The sequence below is a fragment of the Heliangelus exortis genome, chromosome 23, assembly GCF_036169615.1.
Source record: "Heliangelus exortis chromosome 23, bHelExo1.hap1, whole genome shotgun sequence".
Taxonomy (NCBI): domain Eukaryota; kingdom Metazoa; phylum Chordata; class Aves; order Apodiformes; family Trochilidae; genus Heliangelus; species Heliangelus exortis.
In genome coordinates, this window is record NC_092444.1 from 448,179 (window position 1) to 467,700 (window position 19,522).

Genomic DNA, 19,522 nt, shown 5'->3' on the forward strand with positions numbered 1-19,522 from the left:
AGCCCTGGGCAGTGATGACTTTCAAGGCTTTTCTGCTCTCCTTCTGTCCCAAAGTGCAAGGCCGGGGGAAAAAATAAAAAGCAAGAAGAGAAGTCTTTAGCTCTGGGGCACTGGAGACCCTAGAAAGGCAATTGCAAAGTCCCCAGCGAAAGATACAGGCAGGAGGCAGCTCCTTGTCTGTCTGGGTGCTGGAGGAGCTTACAGAGCTCCATGGGGTAAAGCTCTCACACTGGATGTCACCCAGGTGTCTGCCTCAGGCACTCTTTTTACCCCCACAGTATTTCAGATTCCCTCTGAAGCTCACATTTGAAGCCCTGTCCACTTCCATAAGCTTCAGTCTGCTGCCTGAGAGTGCCTTTGCTTGTCAAATTTTAATTGCTTTGTCAGAAGATAATTACAGGTCTTTCACAACTCTGCCTGCTCTCTGGGCTATTTCATCCCAGATGCAGCTCTCAGTTCAGGTTCTTACGAAAGCCAAAGAAACCCACAAAACCATTTCCAGACAGTTCCTCAGCCTGGGATCATTCACCAACACCTCCAGCTGCAACCTTCTTCGGGGGGGTCGTTTTAAAATGCATTACTTGGAGCTCTCATTTCATAAGGAGCACAACAGTGAGGTTGCCCAAGGATTTGCAGCAAACCTCCCTTGCCCGAGGCAGCTGAAGGCTGCAATACCAGCGAGTGCTCCACAACCAGCCTGTGCCAGAAACCAGGCTGCCTTCTGGCTGCTCTCTTTTTTTGTGACACCTACAGAGCAAAACATTGTTTAAAACCTCTGTTATTGGCCTTGATGCATCCAGGAGGTTACTTTCTAGTGCAGGTTTTTACTGACCTATTCTGCTGAGAGACTTTGCCATTTACTCCCTGGTCCACACATTGCTCAGCAATCACGAAGTCCAGGAGCTGGACAAATGCAGCTTTTTTTCAGTGCCCACACTCTGTTCACCTTTGATAACCTGAACAGTTATACCATGATAATGAATTCAAGAGTCCATTCATTTTAGAGGACCAACCACAGCTCTAGAGGTCTGCCTTCTCTTCAGAAGTCCTGCTCTGTTCCTTGCAAGCTTGTGTACAGCTCACAACAAAACTTGCCCTCATGGTGAGTTGTCTGAATCAGCCTTCCCTATCTGGAATAGCGAGTGGAACCTGGGGTTTTAACATCTGTATGTTTGTATGTAAATACTGCTACTAAAATAAATGTTCCTACAAAAATACTGATATCTACATATGGTAATAATTTGATCTCATCTCTTACAAATACCTATTTGTAATACCAACTAACTATTGACTTCAGCTTTGATCCAGTGACATGCCAGGAAACCGCTATTCCTATATTGCAACCTTATTTGACCAACAATCTTCTTTTTTTCTTGGCTACAACTAACCATGTGTTAAGAAGCAGCAGCACTATTGAAACACTCGCAGCAATTAATGAGGTCTCAGGAGCTTCCCTGTCTCACACGGAGGTTGCCTGCTGAAGAGCATCCTCTGCAGAACCAAGGGAGTTTCTTTTATGCACCAGACAGCAGGATGCAGCAAACCTGATGGGTGAATGCAGTGGGCAGCAAATGGTTCAGGCACCTGAGACACTCCAAAACCTTTATCACTGCCACCTTGCTAAGCTGAAACACAGCCCCAAAGCCCACACACACACCCCTCAGGCAAAGTTATTTCCCTCTTTCTGCTTTTTGTTGACCCCAAAATAACTGGAAAGGGAAGCTCAGCTCCTGCTCAGCCCTTTGCAGAGCATGTGTTGCCAGAGCTAAGCCAGAATTGGGGCTGCATTTTCCCAAATTTTCCCCTCGACCCTGCCAGTGCTGTGCACAGCCCCTGCTTGCCTTTCCACCTCTTCCCTGCAGCAAACATTTCAAGGCTCTAAATTGTGACTGAGGCAAAGTAATCATCACTTTGTAGCTTCACGAAGGTCCCTCGCTTGCCATCCAGGACAGGTTGCGGCAAAATCTGCTCTTCCCGTAGGAGGTGGGCACAGTGCCTCCCAGTGCTGGCTCTGCCCCTGCCAGGACTCTGCCCATACAGCCCATCTGCTCCACAGCCAGGGAAAGGCACACACAGCTCCATCAAGAACTACATCCAGACGAGCAAAAGGATTTCTGTTTTAGCCTCTTCTCTGGTGCTAACCCATAGGTTTGTTTTCAGCTCTTCATTTTCCTGTTTTAAGTTGCAAGCATAGGTCTATTATTCTGTGCAAAGCCAACACCTTTACACCATTTTGTTCTTTACACCCCACAGCACTACCACACAGATGCAAGCTATTGCCCTCTCCCTATTCCTCACCATTCAGAGGCCATGCAGGACATACCAGCTCCTCTTTATGACTTCCACAATGAACGTGCATAATTGCTCAGCTCTGAAAATTCAGGTTTTATTGAGTTTTAACACTGCCATTTGGGTCCTTTATTCATTGAGAAACGAGCTACCATTGAGTGTTACCTCTTTTTATCCTCTGCTTCTGTAATTAACTAAACTTTGTGGCCAAAGCCCCTGTTGTATATAAAGCACCTGCATTTCATCTAATGGGAAGCAGCAGTTTCCTAGCTGGAATGCAAGCACCTGCCTCTTGAAGCTCAGTAATCCTGCTAATTGGCTCCTCCTCTCCATTTTGCCTCTAAATATGTATTCTGTTAGGTGAAAAGAAGTGCTGCCACCTGCTACCACTTTTTTTTTTTTTTTTTTTCTTCCCCCCTCCTCCCCTTCCCCCTGCATGATTCCCAGTGGATTACTTCAACATATTTATCCTGGGCAGAGCAGCTCTTCCCTCTTCAGGTTTATTCTCCAGAAGTGTCCTGTGTCCTGTAATGGGTTTCTTTCCTTGCAGGAGGGACACATGTGCATCCCAGAGCTGCTTCCCAAACAGACCCACAGCTGCTGGCACATTTGGGATTTGAGGAGCCTTTAATTATCCCCCTTTCATTATCTCAGGCAAATGTGGCCTCTGAGCACGTAATATATTATTTTAGTAGGCTGCCATAAGAGATCTCTTGGGAATATAACTTAATTAATGAGCTGGCATAGGTGTATGGCATTTATATTATAACTTACAGCTTTCATAATATGGGGCTGGTCCCCAGTACTTGGGAGTTGCTCTTCTGTTTGTTTTCCCTGAATGTTTGCAGTCCACAGGAGTGTTACTGTTACTGATTATGCACACAAAAATTGTATACACCTATTCTTTAGAAATTCCAAACACTTCATGGAACCTTTCAAATGAAAAGGTATAGATTCATCAGATGTATCCATGGGACAAGGAGAAAAGGGAATAGAAAATAAACCTCCACTGCCAAACGATCGCTTTTAAATAAAAATTTCTTGGTATTGCTAAGGTCACACATGTTATCCAAGTGTTCTCAGCTCAGTTCTCAACATAGTTTCTTAACAATAAATGCCAGTAGCAAGAGAGCTATTGATAATTCTGGAACTAAAACACCCATTGATTCTGTCTAGAGGCACTGGCAGTCCCTGGTGCTTCAGGCAATTGCTTTTGGTTGGGTTTGGATATTGCTCTCTTACATTCTAGACAGAATGCAGAGAACATTTTATCTCTAGAAGTGAGTTTCAAGGCAAAACATGGAACTTGTTAAGTGTCTCATCAGCATGAGCATTTTGAAGGTTTCTTGGGCTTCTGCCTGTTCAGCTTTGCCTTAATTGGGGCTCAGCCATCAACAAACTGCTGAATAAGGTGACTACCAACACCCTGCTCAGTGAGTCACTGTGGGCTAGCATGGCCTGAGCAGGGTGAGGAACAGAGCACTGAGACATTGCACCACCACAGGACAAAGACACTCATCTAAATAGGAAAGACTTAGTCATGAGGTAGAAATCTCAATTATGCACAAGAGTGAAATTTTTCAGAGGTGTCACAGGCTTCATCTCCTGAAGCTTACCCAGAAAATGTGGTTTGGCACCCATAGGCTCAGGATCGCTTCTCAACCCCTGCATATCTCATCCAAATCTTTGCTTCTCTCCCTGCCTCCAGGAGAATACCAAATGCTTTTCAATGCAGTACCTCTTGCTCCTACAAGCAGGCAAGAAATCATCCCTCCATGCATACTGAAGAACATCACATCTGTGAATCTGCTGCAGATACAAACCTTGTTTTTTCAAAACTCCATTGTAAAAATAATCAGCATTTGCAAAAAATCTGTTTCCCCTCTAGAATGAGCTTCCTAATAAACTCCAACCACTAAACACCCCAGGCTACTTTATCATTTCTTTTCCATGACCTTCATCTAACTTCAGCTTTCATACACAGAGTAGGAGTAACTTATTTTGATTAACGATGATTGCTTCTTTGTCAGACCACTAAATCAACGAAAATAAGAAACTTACACCTTGAAAGATTTAGAGGAGTTGCAGCCAAGTATTTTTACAAGGTTTTTATTCACTCTCCATTGTGTGCTCCACTCTCACATGTGCCCCAATAAAATCCCTTGTGTTATCAATTCCCTTTCCACCTTCTGCAAACATTGCATTTTTCCCTGTTTTCAGTGGAGCTGATACATTCATACAGCTGGGGGACTGGTTTATTTTCTTGTTTGTGCAGAGTCATCACTGGGCATATGAGCAATATAAGTGCAGCAGAAGGATTTGGCTCAGCTCATAACTCTGGGTTTGACAGGAAGGGTTATGTTAAGATGAGTGGGGAGGGCACAGTTATCCCATGCAACTTTTCACTGTAAACTCCATTTTAAAAACACTTTAAGCCCCTTAAAAAAAAACAACAGCCTTATTCAGTTTTCATTCCAAATGTGCACACATAGGAAATCCCAGGTAACAGTCCCTGCTCCCAAAGGACACTTTTGTTTTTACTGCACTAAAGAGTAACCTGGGATGGTTTTGCACCTGTGTTTCAAGTAGTAACAGCTTCACCCTCCTGCTAAGTCCATCCAGAAGATAATGAAATGTTTGGAGGGCTTGGCAAGGAACTGTCCATGAGGGACTGATCACAGAGCAGAGCTATGGACAATGGCTAATTACTGCAATGGGCAGCTTTGAAGCTTCTCTTTATTTCCAAGTTCACACAAAGAAATAGGGAAGAATTTGGCTTCTTTTGCTTCACTCAGCTTTAACAAGATGTCAGTGTGGAGAAGGAACCCAGGAACAAACAGTGGAAGTAAACACCTGAAGAACACCACTTCTGTTGCTCCAGTACCCCTTTGCCAAGTCAGAGAATTAAGGGCAGAATAGAGGAGCAGAATTATCCTGACTGCCTTTTCCCTTCTAGGATTAACTAAGTGCTCAGAAGAAGCCTGTGCAGGAGGCAGAGCACCCAGATCTGGAGGAGCCTCTGGTCCCCCTCACCCCTAGAAGTGTCACAGCTGTGAAAGTGGCAACCTGCCACATGGAAAAATTGTAATTATGTTTTCAGTTCCGTGCATTCATGAGACTTAGAGCATCACTGCAGCAGCTTTTTAACAGACACTCAAGTGCATTATTCATAGGGGTTTTTTAAGAAATCTGTAATCACAAGAACTGCTGCCTTTAGATTTTTAACCATATGGGAAGGATCTCCAAGTACCACTTCAGTTCCCTTTTCAGGCTGGATGTCATTTGAGTACAGGCAACTTTGCTTACTAAAAGGAACCAAGTTTTGAAAAGGTGGCCCAAGTTTGGCTTACATTTGAAGAACATCACCTGAAATAGTTAGAATGACTGGGAAACAGTTTGCTTTGCAACAGCAGCTACCAGTTAAGATGCTGGGGCTGACACCTGCCCTGGGAAATGTCCCACTTACCTTGTGTGTCCCTTTTTGGTCCTTTGCCAGCACCTCAAAGCTGGTAAAGAGGAAGGGATGTGCAGGCAGCTGTGTTTGAGCATGGGGATGGGGACTTCAGGAGTTTGCCATGGCAGAGGACTGCAACAGAAGAGGAGCAGCACCTCTTAGAGAGGGGCTTCTTCTACTAAATCCCAGCAGCTCAAGTGTGCAAGAGGAAAAAAAGTTTTCAGGAAAGCAACGATGATGCTGAGACCAGGATCTGCACAGTAAATACAACTTAAGTACAGCATTCATTGCAGTGGAAGCTATGAATTTCATGCTTTCTTTTAACAGGAAGCTAGTAAAAAATGAAGCCACTGTGTTCTGCTAAAGCAATGCTCTCATGTAAAACCTTGGTGGCTTTTGCCAATATAAGACAAGCATCAGCCACAGATGTTAGTTAAGGACATCTTAATATTGTGTTCACTGTGCATTCTGCAGCCTAATTACACTGCCTTCATTATTAATGTTGTACAAATTGAGTAGTAATAGATTAAGACAGTTTTCATTATTTTATTTGAGGTCTTTTGCAGTGTAAGAAACAAACAGATGGATCAAAGAAGAAAAAAATTCTGAGATAAGTAAAGATTGTTGTGAATGCGAAAATGAGAGAGATTTCAGAAAAGCAGACATTCCTCTTACTACTATTATGCCAAAAATAATGGAGACTGACATCATTTGGAAAAGAAAAGGCAACAATTGGGGAATATTAATTGAGGCACACATCATGCAGTGATTTTGAATTTCTCTGTGCAAAAGGACTGAGAGAAAAAGTTGCTCTATTCTCCCAGCCTCTGGCAGTCTGTGGACAGAAAGGGAAGGTCGTGCTTGAAAGAGGAATCGAAGCTCTCCTGCAGTCAGCTGGAGCACATTTTCAGAGGAGGCAGCACTCCCTGCTTCTGGGGGATATGATGTGTATTTGTAGTTTTTTCTTTTTTATTTTTAAGATGGAAAACTAGGATAGCTTGACTTTCCCCAGGCTACCTACCTATGTCATCACAAATCACTCCCTTTACAAATGCATTTGCTTCTACCAGTTAAACAAGCTGTTAGAATATTATAAAATATATCAGAGTCCTACAGCAAATGTCTTTCTAAACCATTGCGGAAAAGAACAGATATTGGAAAGTTATTTCCAAAAGAAAACCATACTTTTTTGCCTTTCACATACTACATCTATTCTCTTTCCCTAAAGCCATTTCTGTGGAGATTTCTCATGTATTAATAAGCATTAACCACTAATTCACAGATGGTGTGAAAAGTACTATTTTAAGAAGAAACCAGGAAGATGGCCAGTGGGCCTGAGTAAATCACAAGCCACTTGTAGGGACCTATCATTACTTTTTGCAGAGGAGGAAATAGCTGGAAGCAATCCTGCTCACAGCCCTGTAACCCCAGCCAGCCTCCCTCTGCTCCTCCAAACCCTCTCTTCCAAACCCCAGCCAGGAGCACAAGCAGTGATGCAATTATGCTAAAACAAGGCCCTGTGAAGAGATCTGGCCCTCAGGCTGCACCACTCATTATTTTACCTTCCTTGGTCACCTCATGGCCTTGCTCACAAAAGCCCCTTCAGCAACTGGAAGATGCTTCATGCACTCCCAAGCCAAGAGGGATAATTTTGAAGATGTCCTGCCACAGACCCCTTTTAAAACGGGATATTTAAAATGCTTGGGGGGGGAATGGGAGGGCGGGGTGTGTGGAATTAAATGAAAGGAATTAGGGTCCTAAACACCTCCGGGCTTGGGAAGCCGGTGTGCAGGAGTGGAGGGATCCAGCTCCTCTTCAACATCTCCCCCGTGTGGCACCAGCAATGTTCACAGTGTGCTCCCTGCACTCGCCAGGGTTGCTGGTAAGGGGGAAACGCTTTGCTGTAAATTCGTGCCTAAATTCGTAAATTCGGGCACCAACTCCGTTAAGCATTACTTTGTTTTTAATTCACCTGGTCCTTTCTCCTGGCTGCACCCCACGTGTCCTTCCAGGGTTTGGTGCTTCCCCCTTCTCTAGAAATAATGTTGGTACCTTTGAAAGATCAGGTAACTTCTTCATGTGAGCTTTTGATTGATATGAGATACATGTTCAGAGCCTTCACACTTAGGAGAGTAAGAACTGCAAAACAGAGTTTTAGCTGGGTGACCAAGCAGCATATTATGGGATTTTTCCAGACTCTACATGCTGGAGCAGAGGTTAAGCACAAAGAGCGGGTAAAAAAACCTATCAGCATTTGAACAAAATAGTTAATGAAATTCAAGTATGAAAAGTAAAAAAAGTTGTGGTTTCCTTATAATGAAAAACTTTGTGTGCCTTTTAACTCACAGTTAATTAGGTGGTTAATTCCATTTATGTTAATATTAAACTGGCATAGTTTTGCTTTTAGCTTAATCTCTAAGCAACCAAGTTACCAGAAGAATGTCCCCTATTCACCAATTATCACACAAACATGTCTGGGGCTGAATTCTGACATGGCACTGTTAAAATCCATGGAGATTTTCCCAGGAGTCCCATGACAGGAGAGTCAAGGATATCAAAACTGACACATGATTACATGTTTATTGGTCCCAATCACAGTCGTGGTTCCAGTCCCACTCAAAGCCTTTTAATTCATGGAAGAGTTGGGCAGAAATGATAGCACCAATTATTGCTAAGAGGTACCAAGGTGCATTACTTGATATTTATTATTAACAGCATCTTTTAAAGCAATTTTCATCCTAAGGATCTCAAAGCTTTTACACATTAATTAATGAAGAGCCTCACACGATTGCTGTGAAGTAGGAAAATACTATTCCCAACTCAAATGAGAAAGATGGGAATTAAATTGCATCCTTAAATTTACACAACAGATAAAAGACACTTTTTCCCAACAGGGGAAGCAGATCTTAAGTGATGACGGGGCCTTGCAACCACTGAATCCATCTCCTGGCTGGGAAAATTTGAGTCCAGAAAAAATCTACAGTTTGCCAAAGTGCTGTGCAAATGAAATCAGTCAGAGCATATTTAGCATGGATGTTTTCATCAGAAGCCTTCACTTTCAGCCTAGAAGGAGTTAAAGTATAAAAGACTACAACATCTGGACAAGATCTGCTGCCAGGGTTAACTCACATAGCTGTTTTGAATATTTTTGCCTGTTTTCAGCAAGAACAGCATTCCCTTTCAAAAATCAGCTCTTCCATTTGAATTTGCTTCTAAAAACAAGACAGCTTTTGCCTGCCAAATTAGCTCCCTATCCAGCATCCCAGGCATGAATTCAGTGAAAGAGCTTAATTTTTATCAAGCAAGTGCATGAAGTAACTCCTGACGAATGGGGAAAGAACACAAACACTCACTGTATCTCACAGATCCATTAAACATTTATTGGTCTGTCAGAGACAAAAATACAAATGTAAAGCTTGGCTGGCTCACAGGTTGCAGATGGGCTCAATTTCAGTGACCCCTGAGCTTCCAGGTTGAGGGGAAAGTTTGCAGCTGACTCAGAGTAATTGCTTTGTGATGGAGCTCTGGCTTCCCAGTGGCTGATTGCAGAGGCACAAAACTGATGCAGCTTGCTTTGGGGACTTGGGAGGTTTGGGTTTTTTTGCTTGTTTGGTAACTAGACACAGAGCAAGAGACTCTCCAGATAGAAGAAAACATATTGAGCACTTGGAGGGAATAAAACACTTTTTTTCTGCGTCTCCATTTCCTCACCTTGTGCAGAAAACGTTTCCTGAATACAGAGTGGAGCTAACTGGGGTAGGCTCTTTCATTTGTTGGCTGTACAATTGGGGTTTTCTTTCCTTATTAATTGAAAATCTGCGTTGCTGATAAACTGCTGTGATAGCAGACACTCTGCTCTCCCCTAATTGCTTCTTCTACATTTATGACAATACTTTTCGTTTATCTCTCATGAACTCTAATTAAAGCTTGAAGAGGTTTTACACACACACACCTCACTCATGAATATACATCATGTTTCAAGTGACACAAAATTGTTATCTTCTTTTCTTTGGTGTTCAACAGGACTCTACATTTGAAATGCTTTGTCCCAGATCACCTGCTCTGAGGTGTGAAGGCATTTTGTGAGTGAAAAAGCCAGAGAAACTGGATTTTTGAAACTGTCTGGGTATGAGCTCAATGTGCAGTATCTGCCAGCTGCAGAGATCTCAGCCTCTTCATGCATTTTTTTTTCTTTTAATCAGTCCTCATTCCCCTTTGACTTAAAGATAAGTGTCTATCTTACTTTCTTGAGTCCTATATTATTTTATACATACACACATCTATTTATTTCTCTCCCTGAAGCACAATGCTGAGTTACTGCTACACAACATCCAACATCAACCTCTCCACAACCATTCTCTCTTGCCGACCTCCACTACATAATGACAACATAAAAGTCAATACTAATTTATAAGCAATTACACAAACAGACCTGTTGAGAATCTCACTCCTGCACCCTTTAAACATGAGGTTATGCTCTCTCCTGTTTGTACAAGCTTCTACTTGTTTTAGGCTTCTGCTTCTGCAGGACTGCAAATACTGAAAGCATTTCAGCAATATCAGACCTAATCAGAATAATGAGCATTTTCCAGTACCAAAGGAGAGCAAAATAAGAAAGAGGGAGACATGAAATTATAATCAACCCAATGTCACTGTGCTGAACCGTCCTGTGTGTTACCATCAGCTCTATCTTACAGTTGCAATGTTGTTTTTCAGTACCATTACTTAGTGGAATACATGATTTCTGCAACAAAACTTGACAACAGAATCCATCCTATACATGGTCCCATCTCAGGTTTATCCCCCACCATGACAGAGTTTTTTTATCCCCTCCTGAGTCCTGCTTCATTTGCAGAATCAGATCATTTAAAGAAGCTTTTTCCCCCTCCCCTAGCACTCAGCCCTGCAATACAGTGACGGTCTCCATCCTGCCTTGGAAATTGCTTTTTTTTGCACAGCACAGCTCTGCAGCAGCAGAGCAAAGCCTGTTGAGAGCTGCAGCAGAGGCTGCATCACCCAGGCAAGGAGCAAATTGAGACGCTGCACCAGGAGAGAGGAATGGCAGCACCAAGAATTCACACATGAGGAACGAGCTGATTTCAGATTAATTTCATGATGCATGTTTTATATGGATAAAGATTTAACATAGACAAGAAAGATGGTTTTCCATTTCCAGTCCCAGGGGAGGAGGGGAGCAGAGGCTGGCCAGGGGACAGCTGTAGCTGAATGACCAGTGACCCTCAGATGACAACGCTGCCAAGCAGTAATGCTGAAATATATACAGTGACAGCTATTCTTACTCAGCAGCCAAGCACCAGGCTGATCACAAGGACTGGTGTCAAGGTAAAATGCTGGAAAAATCTCCTCTTCTTACACCAGCTAAATGCCAAAAGCCCCATTGGTGCCACAGGGCCACTGTGGGGTGGGATGTGGGGTGAAGGACAGGCAGGTCAAGAGTTGGAATTACAACAACAATAGGCCCAAATCAGCAATGGCCATCTTGCCTAAAATATCAGGTCAGTATGGACTTGTTGCAAGGCAAATTTAAAAAACTGGACATAAATTCCATTTAATACTCAGAGAAAAACAATCTTTGAATTTGGAGGAGTTTTTCCTCCCCTTACAGAAGACTCCTGAGATAGATTGGTTTGAACTGTACAGGGCTTTTGGCCTCTTCAGTCATGCATCAAGAGCTGCACAAAGCCCATCTCTTCCTCCATTTATACCCAGTGAGGAAATTCACTCTGTCACTGAGTTCAATACTAACTAAATGACATCAGCCATTTCTGAAAGCCTCTCCTTTACACTAAAAAGGAAGGACAGAGAATGTCAGCCTAAACCTAAACCCCATATGAATCAATACCTTACAAGTGGCTAAAACCAGGTGATGAATAATCAGTGAGCCCATGCTGTAACATTCCAGAGGATCACAGTCCCACCAAGCCCCACTGTTTGTGGGTGACTAATGATGCTCAGAGCTGTGCTGGGAAAGACAGCAGCACACACACATTACAGCACACTGAGTTTAAGAGTATCTTTGATCTCCTCTCATTACACCATTCTCCAAACAAATTGAACTAATATTGAATAATAACTAATACAAATCAATTTTTCCTCTACAGAGAAAAGAGGCAGTGGGTTGTCAGGTACACCTTTGGGGACAGGAGCCACAAACCAGGCTCATGTAACATACACTAATGATGACATTAGGCACAACACTATGCTTGATGAAGCTTGCTAAGGTATGCTTTTTATCTTCCCCCTCCTTCAAGAGAAGCCAGTCTTTTGTGCTTCCTTTTAGACTAGACCTAAAAGGATCATTAGAAGATGGGCCGCTGGCTTGGAAGTGGCTAAGGAGATTCTATTCCCTTTCCCTTTCCCATTCCCTCTCCCTTCCTGTTGATACTAATATGGCCCACTCGTGTGAAAATAAAGGTCCTGGGGTTTAGCCCCTGAAGCTCAGTCTACTAGAAGTCTGAAAAGCAGATGGTGGAAAGTGTTTAACTAGCAAGCAAAATATTGCACCAACACAGTCAGTTTTGTACAGCAGAACTCTGTAGAAAATAAGAATCCTTTTTAAAGGTCAGTTGATGAAATAGCACTGCTCTGCTCCTAGTTCTGCAGCTATAATCACAGACCTCTCAGTCACAGCCTGACTTGTTGAGATGACAGACTACTTAAGTAAAGATTATAATGTAAAAGAGCTCCAGAAAAATTTCTTTTGGGGTGAGAAAAGGAATGGAGGCTAGTATTTAAAAAAAAAACAAACCCAAAACTAAAGAGCTGGTGAGATGACAAATGGCTAAATCTAAGTCATGCCAAATAGATTTTTCCCTTTTTCAAAACCTGAAGGTCTCTCAGCTTAAATGATTTCTTTACAGGATCCCAGTGTCAAACTTCAAAGGCTTATCTAAGTGACAACTCAAATACTGAAACAGCTTTCAAATTAAAGCAGATCAAAATCCTCTATCCAAAGTGGTATCAGCTCCCAGCAGTATCTTCAGGCCTGTCCTGGTAAACACTTGCTAAAGGTTCTTGACACCACTTAGTGAGAGCTGGAACCACTGCATTCAGAGCAAAGTGCTAGAATACCAGATCTTAAAGAAAAAAAACATCTCTAAATGTAAAGGAAAGGATGTCTCATGATTTTTGGGAAACAACCATACAGTTTTGTTAACAACGTGAGCTGGAAGAACCATTGGATTTCTTTTATTTCTTTCCCTAGGAATGAAACCAACAGAGAAGCAACTGAGTATCTCTACATCCTCATACTCTCCAAATCATGCCCACTCAGCAACTGAAATCCAGTTACATTTAAGCTGGGTGCCCCACAAGCTTAGTAAAGCTTATTTTGTTTTAAGGTATCATTTGTGGTATGACTGCCTCTGAAAAGGCCATTCCAAACAAAAAGATTGTCTCTCTGTCTATTTATTCCTTCTATAACAAGAAGGACCCCAACAAGAATCTCAGCACTGTTGGGAAAGGGACTGAATGAAAAGATGGAATTAAAAATCCACTTGAAGTCAATTAAACACTTTATGGAAATAACTAAATGTACTAAACTTCCTGAAAGCTTGGGTTTTAAGGTCCGGCATACAGAAAAATCATGTGCTCTTTCATATAAGAGAGAAGATTATTATCCCATATTGAAGGCTGATGCTGGTGCCTGTATGCACCTTTTCAATCCATTAAACAAATTCCTTCAGCAAAGGGCTGGATTAGAGATGGTGCAAATGACTCAGCCCTTCAGGGTTCTGCTCCATGCCAGTTCAGTCTCACACAAAAGCAATTAGAAGCAGAAAGTCAAGTAAAACAAAACAAAACAAAACAAAACAAAATTTAGACAGAGCTGGGGTGGGGGGAGATTTATATTTTATTATATTTTGTAGATGTAACAGATTCACATCACGTGTGCATCACGTGATGCAACAAATCCTGCTTAGGGAAATGTCTGAGGAAAAAACCCTGCTAGGCTATAAAATCCCACCTGTGAGGATTATAAAACAACTTGCACAGAACAAACATGCTTTCTGAGCATAATAGGACTGTCAGAAATGACTGACAACAATGACAGTCTATCATAGGCTGCTGTATCCCTGGGATAGCATCTTGCACAGGGCTGTCTGGCAGAAATGAAATTGTTTATTCATTCCTATACACTGTGGAGGCTGGAACATGTCATACAGAATGAATGCACCTTTTCTTTCCTGCTGCTTTTATGCACAGGCATTATCTAAGTACACCTTTTAGTTCACAGAACACTATTTCAATTTCCTCTCAGATTTCTCCCCCTGTTCAGCTCTGCTATGCAGATGATGACTTGCTAAGTCATGTCTAGGGGAACGTGCTGCCTTTAAACCTTCATGACATCAGGAAGCTGCTGCAGACCTGAGACAAGTGTCAGAAATGAGCAACCCGGGTACAAAGCTCCAACCCTCACTCAGAGGGAGGGTGATGCTCTCTTTCCAGAGCTCTGCCAGCCCAGCAGCAAGCCTGTGGATCACTGAGCAAGCCTTCTGCTGGAGGACTTTCACCACAAGGAAATCCTATCCAGGCTGCGTAATGGATGGAGACCATCAGGGTCAAGAGATCCCTGCAGATTGTAATGACTTCCATTAAATCACTGTCTTGCCTGGGCAGAATTGAGCTGACAGCCCATTGCTGAGAGACTCCACACAGCTTATTACCTCTCCCCACATGAGGTTTAATGCCACTGATGGGGCTGATGTCCCGGCAGCCACCGCTCCGCCAGCCCACGCTGCAGCTCCTGACACTCTGCTCACACTCATCCTGCCCATGCTACTTCAGCTGACATCAGTGACACTTCTGCAGGCAGAAGGGGGGCAAAATATTCCAGTTAGTGCCCCATTTTCCATGGAGAAAGCCCTATGGCATATAGGAGATGAGAGATTTTTTTTTTCCCCCCTATTCAACAGCTGTTCCTCTGTTCTGTGTTTATCAACAGGTGACCTCCAGCACAGCAAATTTCTCCTATAAAGACACAGTCACTATTGCCAGAGATGCTTGTCCACCCATATTGCAAAAATCGAGGTCTGAGAATCAGTGAAATGCAGAGTAAATTGACAAAACAGACAGGGAAAGAGGTGCTTCCAAGAAGAACCTAATATGAAATAAATACAGCCTAATGAGGGGAATGGGCTGGGACTCAGGAGTGTGAAGTTCACGTCCTGGCTGAAATAAAATATGTCTGTGAAACACTGAGCAATTCCCAGTGCCTCTGTGCTGCTCCTCAACCTGTGGCACCACTGCTGGCCTGACCACAGGGCCTGCACCTGCACAGATGCACATGGTCTCTAGTGCAGCCTGGTCTAAAGAGGCTTGCAGCATTTTCCAAAGTGGAAAATTATGCTTAATTGGTTTAAAAAAAAAAAAGCCTTTGCTGAAGCCTTTGCTTTGGCCACATCTCCTGTCCTGCTGCTGTCCAGGCAGTCACTAAAATGTGTACAGTTTCTCTCCAGACCATAAAGGCAGCAGACATGAGACATCCCCACAGGCTGTTTTAGAAGCAGGTGAGTAGCATCAGATAAATAAGAAATGCCCATTAACCATCCTCTCTGATTACTCACTTCTGCTAGGTTAGAAGTGCAACTTTTTTCTTCCCAAAAATTCAAGCTGGATGTTCTCTCCTCAAATTACCTGCCAGCCAAAATCAGGTCTATGCCAAGAGAGGAGGAAGGGTCTAGAAAGGCCAAATACTGGATTTCAACTTATCTTTGCACAGAGCCTTTCACATTAATCTTGTTTAGAGCTGCAGGGCACCATCTTCCCATGAAATACACTAGCTGGGAAGAAATGAGATCAGGTAAATAATGGGAAATAATTGCATTGGTGATATTTTTTCCTGATGTAATTAGAGCCATAGGGCACTGTAGTCAGGGTTAGTATGTATTTTATATGGACATGCTGGGGGTGATATTCCTGTTCACATAGTTTGCTGCCAGCTTCAAGTTTATTTCCTTCCTCTCAGGATTTAATTTATTGGGGGTTTTTGTACTTGATGTTGTCACCTGTTCAGTTCCATCATTTTCCTCATCACTACCACTTCCCACCTTGTCATCCTTCTAGCCTGAAAATCCCAAGCAAAAAAATGTCCTGTCCTTTCTGGGAAGAGATCCAGGCACACCAGGAGGATGTAGAAGCACTTGACATTTCCCCATTGTTATTAGCATTTCCTTAATCAGTCACTCTATCACAGGCAGCACTTACCATGCATTCAGGACAATTCCTAAGTAGTAAAGCAGTCCTGACGTGCTAAAAAAATAATTCCTGTGTAAGGGAGTTATCAATAGGTACTTTTTGCCCCATATTTATTTTAATCTGTAACCTGCAGATGACTGTAAGCATCTGTCTACTCTCCTGCCTGACTCCCCAAAGGTATTTCCAGTTGTGACACAGGCTGTGAGAACAAATCTGCAGACACAATCTCACCCTTCATGTTCTCTGTGACATGGCAGGAGTGTCCCACCCATTGGTTTGGGGTATATGGAGGTGATTTGGCTAAAGAAGTACCAACCTGGCATGGACATCATACTCACAGAAATGAAATCCTGAGCACAGCTGCATTAGTTTGCTCACTGGGCACCACAAAGCCTCCAAAGCCTGGACTGACCCCCAACATTAAAATATCCATGGCACTTAGCAGGGACTCCCAGGTCCCTTCTCACATGCAGCAAGATCCTTACTAGCCAAAGTCATTAGGACCAAATGATTTGAAGGTGAGACAGGCAGGTAAGAGAACCACCAGGCTCCACATGGCAGAATATGGGAATAAAATACAAAAAAGTGTAGCTGTGTAGCTTTCTCTGTTTCCACACTCCATTTAGGCACTGGCAGCAAGTCACAGGAACCTGAACCCTGGGGACTAGTTGGTTAATGAAGAGCTGGGTAATTGTGGCAATACTGCTGGCACCCACCCATGTCAGTACTTGTGATGCCAACCTGGAGCAGGTATCAGGAAAAGCCCTGAAGATTATTTTGCTAATCCTTACAGGAATAATTTCCTCTTCTTTTATATTCTTGCTAGGCTTCTAACATGAGGCAGTGGACACAAACTGTGCTGTGGCAAATGCCAGTAAGATGCTCAGAAAAACAAAGCGTGGAGCAGTGACTGCAGGATCCCAATCCTGGAGAGTTTCAAAGTGCATGGGACAGTCTCAGACCTGCTTTGCCAGATTTTAGGGCTTAACAGAAGAAAAAGAGGCCATCCTGTTTTCAATACAACACTCAATACAAGTTGTCAATTTACATCCAGGCTTTACAAATAGAGACCGAAAGTTACTATTAAAAAAACCCCAAATATACTGAATATTTCAAAGAGTGTTTTCTGTAGGATGAAGGAAGCACACTGTAACACAGTAAACCTACAGAGTGAGAGATTTTATGTCAAAGCAGCAAAGGCACTAAGAAATATCTGCACATTATTTCATGACTTGTAACTGGGATTTTAGAATATGGCTAAACCAATAGCTCAGTTATGTGTCTGGCACTTCTAAAACGGGCACTCAGCACAGATGCTTAGTGGCAAAATTATTTTCTCTCACTAGGATGGACACTGGGTTTATTGCTCCATTTCCTCCTGAAACTTCAGAGCTATTTTCAACCCTAAATGTGAGATGCAGACCCATCACAAGCTGCTCTGTGCCCCAAGATGTCCTCCCTCCTGCAGCTGTGGATTTCACAAGCTGAAGTTAGTTTTAAACAAGTGTCAGGGACTAATGTTTTCCACTGCTAAAACTGCACATAAAAATGAAGTACTGCCTCCAGATCTGTGAAATGTGTCTTCCTCCTGTCCTAACAGATGGGCAGATATTGATTTCCTACCTGTGCATCCATCAGGAGGTGCCTCATCAGCATCATGGCATTTTTCAGGGATTCCTTCTCACTGGGCAAAAAGGCCTCTTCCTCTTCATCCAGTGTTTTTGACTTGTTCACAATAAAATGGGAGATCTGGTCATTCAAGGAATGCAGAGACTCCACAGCTGTGGGGAAAGAGAAAGAAAGAAAGGTGAGAATGAATCCACCCCATTTTCTCAGTTTGAGATAGGCTACAAAATGAGCTCCTTTTGAAAAGTGTTTTTTTTAACACCATAAAGATAATTTTTGGCTACTTCCAGATATCAACAAGACTTAATCAGAATGTAAACTCTGCAGTCTCACTGATTTCCCCAATCAATGCCCCACCAGCCAATTCCCCCCTAGGTGATAGGGTTTTGCAGCACCAAAGTTGTATTTTTAGTAGTAAACACACACCACAATGGACATGAGGCTTACAAAAATACTGAGCTATAAGGATTGCTATAAGGATCAATAATTATAAATAATCTAGACATCTATAGGTAACTCATCTAAGGTTTAAGGTTGCATCCCAGCAGTAGCCTAGGAACAAGATGATCTGAAACATTCAGAACAGAAGAGTAGTTCACTACAAATACCACTTTTCAAAAATTTTTCTGATTTTATAAAATCCAGATGAAGCTGAAGATCTTTTCTGTTAAGAAACAAGCCGTCAGCTTATCTCCTAGGACACAACAAATCTAAACAGTGGTACTGTAAAGCTCTGAAGAAAGCAAATTGCCCAAGGTCAAATAACAGGTCATTGCCAGAGTGAAAAATAAGAAAAAATTGGTCTTGTGACTCTCAGCTCAAAGACCTGCTCCCTGTGATGTGCTAAGACTCAAAACTGTAGACAACATGAAAGGCAGAAGCAGGAAAAATCAGCTTTTTATTAGCTAGAGTAGGAGAGAGCAATACTAACAACTAAAATATTGCTTGTTTGCTTTCTTCAGCATTATTGGTATTTGAAACAGTTAATCTTTTAAATTATCTATCACGGGTCAAACCCCAGGTATTATATGCAGGATTCTGCTCCCAGTCATCCACATCAGAAATCACCACCTCCATGGCTCACAGAAGTCCCCCAGCAATTCCACACACTTCATGATGCTGCAATTTATACAGTCTGTAACAATACCAACTAATGGCAAAATTTATTTCTGCCCAATGAAAAGCTTTGCATTTCAACAGATCTGGAAAAAAAAAAAAATCTGTGAAGCAATTTGTTTTTAAGCCATAGCAAGTTTTGAGTTTTCAATTTTACAGTAGGCTCATTAAATAAATGAGGCTCAAGTAATTCTTCAGTGTTATTTTCTGTCTGCTGGTGGTTCAGGCAGTGAAACCTTTGATAATCTAACAGCTCAGAGTAACATAACACATCACTGTCAGAGGCTGAACTATGCTTCAGCAGCATGTACTGCAAATCCTGATTTGCTCAGGCTGTTTATGAATAAGGCAACATGTTATTTAGGACTCACTGACAAACTGATTTTACAAACACAAGGCAACTGAAATCTACTCGACCTAGTTCTGTCCAAAGAAGATCTCACCACGAAATTCAAAGTAGCAAAGATTAGCCAGGAACCACACTCCTTAAGGAACAAATCTTCCCCAGAAAAAAAGATCCATAACAAATAACAGGTATGTCTCCAGAATGAAGGAGTGAAAGGACAAAAATCCTCCTTAGTAAGAGGGCTTATTTTGGATTTTAAAAACATAAAATAAAATCTGTGCTTTACAAAGCCCTGGGAAGAGTCTGAGGGGACTGGAAGGATTTCCTAGTTTGGGGTATTCATGGACCTCACTGCTTACAGAAAAAGTATTTGAGGCTCAGTGTGATAGATGGGTCAATTTTAAACACAACCATTATTCAAGTTAAGGGCTTTGGAATAACCAACTGGACCAGTTGCAGCTTTCACAAGAGCA

At 42.4% G+C, this 19,522-nt stretch overlaps 1 protein-coding gene across 1 annotated transcript in view; it reads right to left on the reverse strand.

Moving 5' to 3' along the window:
- The window catches only part of KAZN (kazrin, periplakin interacting protein), a 144,270-nt gene extending 126,533 nt beyond the window's left edge, over positions 1-17,737 (reverse strand). Inside the window, exon 1 of the mRNA XM_071766880.1 lies at positions 17,585-17,737. Coding sequence (XP_071622981.1) covers positions 17,585-17,620 — 36 coding nt within the window. The 5' untranslated portion in view covers positions 17,621-17,737. The remainder of the gene's footprint in view (positions 1-17,584) is intronic.
- Between the last annotated feature and the right edge of the window lie 1,785 nt (positions 17,738-19,522).